This window comes from Setaria viridis, chromosome 5 (assembly GCF_005286985.2).
Source record: "Setaria viridis chromosome 5, Setaria_viridis_v4.0, whole genome shotgun sequence".
Classification (NCBI taxonomy): Eukaryota; Viridiplantae; Streptophyta; class Magnoliopsida; order Poales; family Poaceae; genus Setaria; species Setaria viridis.
In genome coordinates this window covers 1,066,852-1,078,879 of record NC_048267.2, presented here as the reverse complement: position 1 = coordinate 1,078,879, position 12,028 = coordinate 1,066,852, and the positions used below count along the sequence as shown (strand labels likewise).

Genomic DNA, 12,028 nt, shown 5'->3' with positions numbered 1-12,028 from the left:
ATTCAATTAGCTCGAAGGATTTCCAATTAAAACTTAATAATTTAATCAAGCCTTAAATAAACCTAAAAAAATCAGAAAATTGATAGATCAATTATGTGCTAATCCCTCCGTTGGCTCATCTCCTTTCTCGTCTTCTTCCTCCAGCTGACCACCATCTCCGCTCCCTCCTCTACCACCTCGGTTGGCGACAGAGGCACCACCGTGCCGCCCGCCCACTATCCGCCGCCATCCCCTCAACCCCGCACTTCCTAATTCCATGACTCATCGCCCCCACCGCCGGCCATAGTCCACCAGGAGTCTAGCCCCCCCTCCCCCCAGCTAGCGACGCTCCTGCTGTCGGTGTTTTAGACCGGCAACCCGCCTAGGAGGTACCCTAGGTGGTCTTTTTGTGCGGTGGGTGTCGTTGAGAATCAAGGAGTCAATGGTGACGCAAGGAACACGATTTAGACAGGTTCGGGCCGCTAGATCGCGTAATACCCTACATCCTGTATGTTGATTGTATTGAACTTTTTAGCTGCTCGTTGTGAGCTTAGGTGAGCTGCATTTAGCTACCGATCTAGGTACTTCTGCCCTCCTTTATATACTTCAGGGGGTAGGAGAACTAGTCGGATTACAAGGAGGAGGAGTAAGAGTACTCGGTATGAGTGCTAGTCGGATTATAGGGGAATCCTAGTAGGAGTCCGACTTCTTTCTTCCTTGTAGGTACTAGGGATTTTATCCGCATCGCCTGCACCGCTGGCCGAACCGCCACAGCTGCCGGACCTTCCGCTCCCCGTACCCCCGACCTTCTTCTTTAAGGCCGGGATCCCGGAACCCAAAACCCTTCCCGGTCGGCGGCGACCGCTCCCCCCACCTCCCGTTCGATTGCGCCTCCTCGGCGATGCGGGAGTAAACCGTGGCGGGTGAATGCGAAAAGGAGAAAGAGAACAGAAAGATGAGAAGATGATCGGACAGACAATAGCTCATGCACGAATCTTAAAGAAATTAAAGCCTGACTTCCGCAAGTCACATAGAAATACCGCATGGCCCTGCGCTCGCCATCGCCAGACCATGAATCAACGGCCAGGCCCGGTAGGCCGCGCGCGACCACCCCGCCTCACTCGGCTTACGCGCTCTGCTGATGACTACGGTGCCTGATCAAGTGATTATACCGGCCGGCTTACCGTTACTACTACTTAATTAGAGATGATCTTAGCATGCAGTTGGGTCTCAAAGCCTGCTTCGACAGGGAAAAAAAAAAGCACGGCAGTTCCTCGTATCAAAATGGTTACTCTGCTGGCACCGTTCAGAAAACGAGTTCGAATACTTTCATTGAAGTTACCATGTTATAAACGAATACATATACAAATATCCAAAATATCCATATTTCATGTTTTAGTGGATATGAATTCGGATAATTTAGATAACTATCGTACTCCTACTTGGGAGGAAGCAGAAGAGCAATCAACTGGACAAAGAAGAAACAAAGCGAGCTGTCCAAGTGCCCAACCACCACGGATCTATGTTTAGGAAAATCAAGATGAGGTATTTGGGCAAGAATCTCAATTATTGGCGAGACAAATCCCTCAAATTCATCTTGGCTTTGCCGGCCCGCCGCTGCCTTCTCACGGTTCACACCTAAAAGAAGGCTAAAGATAAGAAATTCCCTGAAGGAAAGGAGCCGCACGCAGCCTCTGCAAGCTGCCGCTGCAGGCCGTCACCTCAGTGCCAAAAGCCCATCACCACTCCACGTCCGATCAAGCAAGATATCCAGCAGGTGCTTCGCGTGGTGCATGGGCTGTGTGGCAACCGTTGCCATCGCCGGCCGGCATGGGAGAACAGCGGCAGGTGGAGCAAGCAAGGAGGTGGCTGGGCACGAAGGAATCAAACACAGCGAGACGAGACGAGACGAGAGCATGCGCGGTGCCCTCCGGATCCCAGTCCTGACGACGAGACCCGCTGTGGATGGATGCGATACGATGCGAGTGCAAGTGTGCAACGGATGCGGCATCGCCGTTGTATTTTTCCTCTCGCATCCGCCCGTGCCGGATGGAGCCGTCCCGTCCCGTCCCGTCTCGTCTGGAGTCGGGTCTACCAGCAGAGGCCGTGTCCTACCCCTACTGCTCCTCCGGATTCTCATGCCTTTGCCTCCCTCATTGCCTGCGAGTTGCCATGGCCTTGTCCACTGCCCTGTAGGCCATGGCCTTGCTTGCTCTACCGTTAGTGGACAAGGAATCCGACCAAAATCTCGCCTTTTTCTCTAACGTTTTCGTGTATGAGACTTGTCCAAACGATATTTTCATCAAGAAATATATACTAATTAGATATTTTGCTAGGTGTAACTGCTACGACACAATGGAACTGCATACTGCTATGAATATTTGCTACTTGTAACTTTTTTTTTAGTGTGTCTGTGTGTGTTGTATTCAGTATTCCTTGCGTTTCTTTGTGTGCATGCATGCCAATGGCCCCTACAAATCACTTGGTTTTGGGCCCAAATCAGCTAATTAATCATGACACCACTTTATCACTTTCAAGATAAAGAAATGGAATTGCTATTTGACACTCGGTCATTCTTTCTATACATTTGGAATTTTTTTTTCATCCAGTTTTTACCCTCCCCTCTAACGCCAGCACGATTCACCCCTTCCCATCTTGGAGAGATCAAGCTTCTCTGCCGATTAAGTTTAGAAATTTGAGGATATCTACGGTTAGAGTTGGAAATTAGGGGCTTGTCTTTTTTTTGAACTAAATGTCTTTTTTCTTTTAATAAGAAGGCCAAGGGAGGAAGATTGCCTGCCACAAAATGCGATTAGTAGGTAAGATGGCAAAACAGTGGACCATGAAGAGCAATTTTCTCCAATGGGTAGTGCGGCGGCAATATCTGCTGAAGAAGGGAGGAGGTGGCGGCGAAAGTCACCGGGGCGGTGATCGAGCACCATGGTTATTGATAAGGAGGAGAAAACGGTGTTGGATGGAATATTGATGAAATCTAGTGGTTAAAAACTTGGGTATTAGCATAGGAGTAAAACACCAAGTATGGGATAGATAGACCCAAAAGAAAAACCACCCAGTCCAAAATCTGTCCAACAACACACAATATGTTATTCCCTTATCCTGCAAATTTGATAGTGATAAACTCGGGCAGGCAGAAAGATGCCTGACCGTTGGACAAACACCTGGATGTTCTATCAAGCATTTTTATTTCTGTCAGTGACATCATGTTCTCTTCAAGAATCCGAATACCACATCGATCAGTAATCATTTAGATTTTCTTTGCGTTTCTTAAGCCAACATGCATGTTGTTTTCATAGCAAATACATGGAACGAAATAAGATGCTTGGGGTTCTTCTCCTTCGTGATGTAATGGGTGGTGACACTAGAACTTCTTTATCTATTTTTTTTTGAAAAAGATAGATAAATTATGTTAAAGGCCAAAGAGAAAGCTCGCAGTAGATGAACAAATTAAAGACGTACCAGGGAAATCATAACTAATCCAGGCAATAGCAGAAATTTCAGAAGTATTTGCATATTGTTTATGTTCAAAACAGGGGACAGGAGGAATCCTACTGCTGGGTTGGAACAAAGTGGTTAAAATAGCCAAGGAGTGCTTTGAATGAAATAAAGCATAATGATTCTATACATGAATGAGCTCGTGACAAAATGGTTGCAATTTGGACCACAAAGTTTACCAGAAGCAGACTGCTCTACCTCTTTTGTTCTTCTACCCAGTTAAATTCTGCTTAAAAGGTCTCTCGAATTACAACTTAATTTGGAGTCACATCGAAAATTCAGTTCCTGAATTTCCACGAAAGAGTATACTTTTCCTCAACGAAGCACAGCCTTATTTTTTACATTAGTGAAGCAAGATTTCACACTGGAGGAGTCATGTGATTAAAAATGAAAATTGAATATTTATGCCGCAAGTAAAGCAAATAAGAAGGGCTCCATGCATTTTCACTCTCTTCATTATATAATTAACTGGACACCGTGTATTTATGCTATTGCTACACCCATTTTCCACCATCATACATTCACTTTCTTTTTTTTGCAAAAATGATCGTGCATATATGATAAACTTACACTTACAAGAGTATACAGGTTTGGCAGCGGGTGAAAATTTGTCAAACTTTGCATGGCCAGAATCTAGGTGCATGCTTTCAAAAGAACTGGGTTCCAATAATAAAAGCTTGCACTTATGCCAATTGTAAAGAACACACCTGACCTTTTGCACTATATTGTTTGTTATGTACAGTAATTGTTTGTATCCATCGGATTGTATTATATATCTAAAACCCCAGTTAGGTAAATACGATTTCCAACGCAAAATAGATATTGCTTCTGTTATTTCAAGCTCCCCTCCGCATCTTTTTATAGGGCGATTAAGGTTTTAAAAAGTTGAATTCATACGTTTAAACTAAAAGTTAGTCAAATCACATGCATGCTTAGTACATGAAGGTTATATACTAGATCATTATTACACAAATCCTTTAATATAACAGTAATATAGCGATTGATGGCATGCATGCTTTAATACACATATTACATGTTGATTGGACATGTATTAAATTAGGAGAATATTCTTCCCTCTGTTTATAAGGCGTGCATGCATATCAAGATTCCAAGTTTACATTCTTTGATCAATAATTTAGTCAATTTTTTTTTATTTTTTAATCTAAATTTGACATGATTGGATTTGTAATCAAATGTACTCTCCAATAATTATAATTTTATAATCATAAATAATATAAGATAAGATAAATGAATGATCAAAGTCTAATTTGGGAGATTGTGCCATGTCATACCACACCTTATAAACAAGAACAGAGGGAGTAATCCATTGGAGAGCTTTTTTCATGGGGTATCTACATATGTTTGAACAATTCTTTGACTAACTGTTATAGATGTCCTTATTAGGGGGTTGTAGTTACCACCTTCGCTGACCATTCAAGTGTGTAACTATATTATTGTTGTATAAGAGCCAAGTAATAGCTTTGATGGTTAGTGGAGGTGGTTATACCACTACCCACCAGGATCAACCTTAGGTTTAATGGTGCTATGTCTTATTAATGTGGTATGTTTTTGTTAATCTCAAGATCCGCTCTATTTTCTATTATTATTATTATTGTATAACCCCAAACTTATATAAGAGTAAGATGGGGTCTTGGGGCTTACATTGCGTCAAACCTATAAACGGAAAGATATGTATATGGGGCCCGGTCAAGCCATTATATGGTGGTCATCCACTAACTAACATCTTCCGATATTCCGTCTTATGAAACCATAGTTAAGTTCTTTAATACCTTCTTTTGTAAAGCCTAGCAAAGTTGGCAACAACCATGGCCTAATTAGATGCCGCTACGACGTGAGCCGTGCTTTCTCAGGAGAAACTTTTTACTCCAATCAAGAAATATATTTTTGGAAAATTAGTTTTTAAGGGAAATGTCTTTCTTGAACAAGTCATTATACACGGTTCTTTACTCTCACACAAGCCTACAATTTGGTTCTATTCTTACTTCATGAGCAACATATGTTCTATTGACACAAAATTACATAAATGCAAAACACAACAAAAATGGTTCCATGTATAACACATAGGAGTATGTGTTTCTTGTAGGTTGCAATATAATTGTGCTCCTTCCATATAAAAAAAACACCCATTTGGACGGTGGAAAGATGCCATTTTATTGAAAATGAATATAATGATCCCATGGTGGGATATCAAAGAAAGAATTAACGAAGCCGAATCATTATACTAATTTTCCTTCATATATACCCTCTCCAAATATTATCACATGGTTTATCTGGAATTAATTGTATTGGTTACCACTCATCCTAGTTAGACAAATTTTGGTTTCCTGTCTTATTATAGGGGTAAATAACTCTTCTTACAACGAGTGGCTTGAAAGACCGTAGGATTCGAGAACAAGAGGAGAAGCCTCTAAAGTTGGAATCCGGCCGTTAATTGCTGTCTCCAGCACTATGAGATTCCCAAATTTTTTTAAGATAGCACAAGGCCAGTGCATGAACAGATGCCCAGAAGGAATAAAATTAGCGTCAGTTTCCATGCATGCATGATGCATGCACACCTCACAGGGGCCAAATCAAAGCTAATACGGCATATGTTTCTCTGTCCACATATGAGAGGGACCCACTTGTGATCCAACGGCTCAGATTTGCTCATGAGCTCTATATAAGCCCACCAACCTCTAGGCGATCGTTGTACTCAACAACTCAAGTTCATTTGTGTTGCTAGCAGAAATCTATAACACGACGATCCATCAGCTAGCATTTAGCTACGACCCTTAGCTTTTTTTTTCCCTCTCTTGCATGACTCAAATAGCTACATCTTGAACATTAATCAACGACGATCGATCATGCATGCTATAGGAGATGAAGTGGCGAGGAAGAAGAAGATGGCGATGAAGAATGAAGTGGCCAGGAAGAAGAAGATGGTGATGAAGAAGACGGCAAAGACTGAAGAGCTCCCTTCGATCCAATCCAGGAGGGGAAGTGGTGTGATGCAGCTGCCGGTTCATGGATACCTCTCTTGTGCAGCAATGATCGGTGTGTTCACCTGCCTGCACTTGCATGGGTGTGCATGACCCGGGAGATGAACCCACCAGCATCTTTCCCTCGTGCTTGGATTGAAGGGAGCTCCTCTCTCCCTCTCTTCCCTGTCCATTCCATGCAGTATATATAACTTTTTGTTTGTTTTAATTTTCCAATAACTTCTCGTTCTTCTTCATGTTTTTTTTCCTTTGCAGATGTGAAGCGCTGGAAATTTTACCCAATAAAAGGATGGCCATGCATGAATTAGTACTTCATGTATCAGTTTCACTGCGTCTTTTTATAGTTTCAAAAAATTACTGTTTCCTTTTTATGTTCATCATCTTTCCTGCCCAAAGGAGGAATCATCGATCCATGTATAGGAGTTAGGATAGGAGACAGCTTATCCTCCTTTCTAGATGACATGTTTTGCAACTTTTTCTTTGACATTTTTTGCTGAAACAATTTAAACCATGCATGAAGGCACTTTGCGTGTCTGGAAATTAAACACTTGATTCGGGTGCCGTGATTGACAAGATCTTCTATCCTTCACCATCAGCAATAAGAACTGACGTGCTTACTGTATATATTATTCTCCTTAATTAAAAGACGTGAAGCATAATTTATATAATATTTATTCTCCTTAATTAAAGATGTGAAGCATAACGCAAGGGAACATCAGTTGGTCCTTTTCCAATGATGTCTCATGTATACTTGCTTGCATTTGGGTGTGATTAGCACTTAACAGTACTGTATTTGTAGTTAATGTAGTTGCAGCCCTAAGATAAGCAGAACATGATCACGAGCGCGCTCAGGCTCCGAGCACATCCACGCACGACTGAACGTTGATGTGCACTCGCCATGGCCACAAAACGACAAAAGGCATTTCTTATTAGTCAAGATGTGCTGCAAGGATGAGCCGATAAGACAAAAGCCTCGGTTTGCCCAAACAGAGAGTGCTCATGGTGGTTTCATTTCAGTTTTATAACTGCAATGCTTACAAGTTCAGTTACATGCTGCTCGAGCTCACGTCGGTCTCGATCTCCTCGTCGTCAAACAAGGCCTTGGACACCGTCCCGAGCGCTGCGGCCCTCGTCCCCTCCCCGCCGTCTGACTCGGGCGGCGACTCCGACCCGCTCCCCTGCCTCTTGGCGGCGGTCATCGGCGTCTCGAACACCACGTCGGTGCAGGCCGCCCGCCGCCGCTTCCGCCGCTTGGACGACGACGACGACCTGGAGCGCGGCAACGGCACGGACGGCTCCTTCCCCGGGTGCTTGAGCGCCCAGACGCGGCGCAGGTCGGGCACCCAGCTCGTGAAGGAGGAGAGCCGCCTCTGCCGGTCACGCCGCAACTGGGCTCTCACCATCAGCTCGTCGTGCCGGTCGTCGTCGCGCTGGCGGCTGCTCCTAGCGTCCCCCTGCAGCAGGTGGTGTGCGGAGGCGCTTGTGCTGGCGCCGGCGCTGTTCCAATGGCTGCGGCCCCTGTCGAACCTGGCGTCTTCCTGGTTGCTGCTGCTGGGTACGGAATCTGAACAGTCGATTTCGTCGTCGTCGTCGAATAAATCAAACTCCATCTGCGTGTAGATCTTCTTGATCACATCCTCCATGGAGCTGATGTACCTGAAAAGGCATTGGAGAACCTCTTATATATTGCTTTTCAGTCTCCAGAAATGGAGAGCATTGTATCAAAGTAAATATAAGAGTTTCTTCTTGCATACATATTAACATTCCTAGGAAGTAGGAACAACATTCAGTGAGTAAAATGAATGTGTATCTACTTGCACACATACTAACTCAGCAGAAAGTTGAAATAAAAGATTTAAAGGTGCATCTGCAGTAACCATGATCATGCAGACCAGCAACTCATATTTATAAAATTTTACTGACACTTCTTTTTCATCGCACTGAAATGTTGGAATGCCACTTTCAGATTCGAGCAAATAAAGAGCACTATATGATGTCAGTACTACTGTAGAACCGTGCTCCTTAGAGGACCAAGAAACATGAGAGCCAGTTATGCGTCATGCCTCTATCTCCTATTTTCTTTACATGTATCTAGAGTGCAGGGATGAAGTCAGAATTTCTTAAGTGGCCAACAAAAGTTAAAGTAACTTATGGACTGAAGCAGATCCTGATTCCGAACACAATCAGTTTTTAGCTTTACATAACAGAGATATATGGGATCAGGCTGGCTCCGAAAAAGCCTGCCACAGATATAACCAGATCAATGTGTAATACTATTAAGAAAAGTATCCTAAGTTAGGACTTCACTAAATTTGTATTTGTATCTGGCTTAACCAAATACTTGTGCTTGCAAAGACAACTACATATAGTCATATACTATTTTGCCTTAAAGCATAAAACTTGTTTCTGGCAAAGAAAGCAGTACGTCAAATATGAATGTGTACTGCAAAAGTGTGCAACAACATGAATTTGTGCTTGGCCTGATACTAGACTTTTCTTTCAAATAAATGCCAGATTTGCAGTGCAACAACATGAAATTGCCTCTCCTAGCATTGGTAGGAAGTTTAACTTCAGTGCACCGTACACGATTAAATTACATGAACTCCAATGCTAAGTCACTAAAATTGACAGATAGTCTCTAGTAAACAACATTGAGATGAATTGAAAGTACAGAAATTAATCATACCTGGACTTTATGGTCTTTTCAGCATACTCAAGAATACTGTCAGACTGAAATGAATCCCCTTGGAGATTGATATCAATAAATTGCAAAAGTGAGCAGATCTCTTTTATCATCTTCTGTTTTGAACTTTCCTCTATAGCAGATCCTAGTTCAGATTTAATTATTTCCATTCTAAGCAAAATCTGCAGCTCATGTCTGGTACATGCTTATTAAGGTGTACAAAACCACAAATGTTAATCTATTAACAACATAGAATTGCAAATGATATATAATACAAAATAATTGCAGAGATGGAAGGAAAAGACTGAGCATTAAAAAAAAGGATACTCCCGAATTTTATAACATGTACTATATTTTGCGGTTTGCTCCGATGCAACAGAGGCCGAATTGCTTCCTCTGTACTTCGATACTAGTTCTTTGGGTTTCCTCAACAGAATATTGGAAAGTTCACAGGCAATTTTTGCACCAGAAGCATCTTCTTCTTCCTTGTGTTCAGAGTACCTCACTGCAATCTTTCCATGCTTAACCAACAGCGCGTGGACAGACAAGCCAACCAAGCGTTCAGCTAAATTCCCCAGATCAGCATCTTCAGAACAAAGAGCTTGCTCAATCTTATGAGGGACACTCTCAAGAAATGCCTCTAAATCTTCCATAGAAGAGAACATCGAGCTCTCTTCACCCACTGGTCTGTCCACTCCACTGCAATCTGCCTCATCCACTGGTATGTCCACTTTATTGCAATCTGCCTCATTCAATGGTGTCTCCACTTTGTTGCTATCTGCATCATCCACTGAGAAATTAACACGGCCAGCTGAAGCATCTTCTTCTGAAACCAGAAGTCTAGCTTCTGATTCATCCTTTGAGGGAAGACACTTCTCTCTTTCTGTATGTAGGCTCAGTAGAGTATTAAGATATGACTGTTTCACTTGCTTCATCCAACATTTCAAAAACCGCAATTTTTTCGATGTGGCGCCATACCTGCTGAAATACAATTCTTCAAAGTCCACCACGGGCATGCTGCCATCAGCATGTTTCAGGAGCACATCACAGAAGGTGTTCCAGGTGGTCGCCTCACATAGCTTATTAACCAGCCTGCTTCTCTTCCTCCTTGCACTCTGCACCTTTGCTGCATCAGATACGCAACTATCTGGTGTTTCAAGGCCTTTTGCAGCAACCTGGCCTAAACTACTGCCATTCTTATTGAAGCGAAGTAATGCACAGTTCATAGAGAAAGGCACGAGAACACCATCCACAGAGCTCCCATATCCATCAGAAACCGAGACAACTGCACAATAGTTCCTTCTACTAAGGAACACCAGAATTAGCTGCCAAATTGGCTTGGCACCCCCTAATCGATCCTTCTCATCACCAAGGACCAATTCGAGAACCTGATGCGGAAAATACTCCTTGACTACAGCTTCTTCGCCATCACCCTTGCCCCCCTCTCGTTGGCACCCACGCACCATAGCAGCATCACCATCCCCACCCACTAACTGCTCCCAATTCCCCACCTCACACACTGACTTGACAAGTATCTTGGACACGCTATTGCCGCTGCCCTGCCACCGTGGGGAGCCAACGACCTCGACCTCACAGCTCTTGCAGAGCAGCGGCTTCCCTTCCACATCGGCGATCTCCAATACCACCTCCCCTCGCTGTCCACCTTCCCCAACGCAAAGTCCAACACCTCCCCACACGAGCGTCGGCGGTGCGACCGCCGACCCCAACGCGACCGCATCGGCGGTAGTGAACCACCACCCCAACTCAGTGACCGCCCTCCGGATCCCCTCACTGGCGGAAGCGACGGCGACCCAGCACACTTGCAGGCCATTTGCAGAAAGGCGATCCCTCGCAGGACCGAAAACCTTGCGGAATTTGTCGATGAAGCTACCGTCGGCCCCGAATTCGTCGAATTCGGCGGCGGCCGTGAAGAGGACCACCAAATTGGGCGGCGGATCGAAGCCGCGTCGTCGGGCGCGCTGGGGATCGGGGTCCCAGGAGTAGTCGTGCTCGAGCTGGAGGAGCGACTTGGCGATGGACGAGGAGGCGGGGACGCGCGGGTGCGTGGGGGCCCGGAGGGCCAGGCGGCGGAGCGGGGCGAGGGTGGCGAGGGTGGCCGGGTGGAGGTCGAAGGAGAGCGGGGTGGGGGCGGCGGGGAGGGCCCTGGGGAGTAGGGAGGAGGAGAGGATGGGGGAGAGCGAGGAGAAGAAGAGGCGCCCGGCGGAGAGGGAGGCCGGGGACGGGGAGGCGGCGAGGAGGGAGGTGGCGGCGGGCAGGACGGCGGCGAGGTAGGACGAAGCGGCTGGGGCGGAGGCGGGGGCGGAGGCGCTAGAGGAGCCTGGGGAGGGGAGGAGGGGGTCGAGATCGAGGAGGAGTACCACGCGGCGGGGCTCGCCGGCTACGGCCGTCATGGGTGAACTGGATGCCGGCGGAAGAGGGGGAGCCGGAGGAGAATGGTTGGGTAGATCTGTGGTGTGGGGCTTTGCTTTTTTGCTTTTCTAATTTTTTTTGGGCAAAATGGAGGGGATTTCCAAACTTTTGGCGGGAAGGTTGAACGAGCCGACGGACAACGCGCGGCCCAGGAAGAGGCTGGTGGGACCAACTCGCCCGCTAGCGAGAAAGGTCTCGCTCACACAGCGGAACGCGGCCGTGGAAGCCATGGCCGTTAGGAGAGGCGGCGGCCGGCGGCGAGTAACATGTGATGTGAATGCCAATCACGTTCTCGGGGGAAAAAAACTAGTTTCAGACTTCAGACAGACATTTTTTGGGATCATCTGGACGCTTGAAGAAACGACGAGAAACTGTTGCATCTTTTTCAGGGCACATTTGTTGTATCAATCACGTGTTTGGATGA

At 45.4% G+C, this 12,028-nt stretch overlaps 1 protein-coding gene across 1 annotated transcript; it reads right to left on the bottom strand.

Moving 5' to 3' along the window:
* Positions 1 to 7,390: 7,390 nt before the first annotated feature.
* On the bottom strand, positions 7,391 to 12,022 carry LOC117858012 (uncharacterized). The gene is made up of 3 exons (XM_034740964.2): positions 9,502 to 12,022; positions 9,178 to 9,369; positions 7,391 to 8,147 (listed from the first exon to the last, which is right to left on the bottom strand). The coding sequence occupies exons 1-3, from the start codon at positions 11,583 to 11,585 to the stop codon at positions 7,538 to 7,540; spliced, it is 2,886 nt and encodes a 961-aa protein (XP_034596855.1). The 5' UTR covers positions 11,586 to 12,022; the 3' UTR covers positions 7,391 to 7,537.
* Positions 12,023 to 12,028: the final 6 nt, after the last annotated feature.

Excerpts from the sequence above, each read along its gene's own strand:
- LOC117858012 (XM_034740964.2), bottom strand. The coding sequence starts at position 11,585 with ATGACGGCCGTAGCCGGCGAGCCCCGCCGCGTGGTACTCCTCCTCGAT. Across the intron at positions 9,370-9,501 it reads ACATGTTATAAAATTCGGGA|ACATGAGCTGCAGATTTTGC; the intron begins GTATCCTTTTTT and ends AGCATGTACCAG. Across the intron at positions 8,148-9,177 it reads GAAAAGACCATAAAGTCCAG|GTACATCAGCTCCATGGAGG; the intron begins GTATGATTAATT and ends ATGCCTTTTCAG.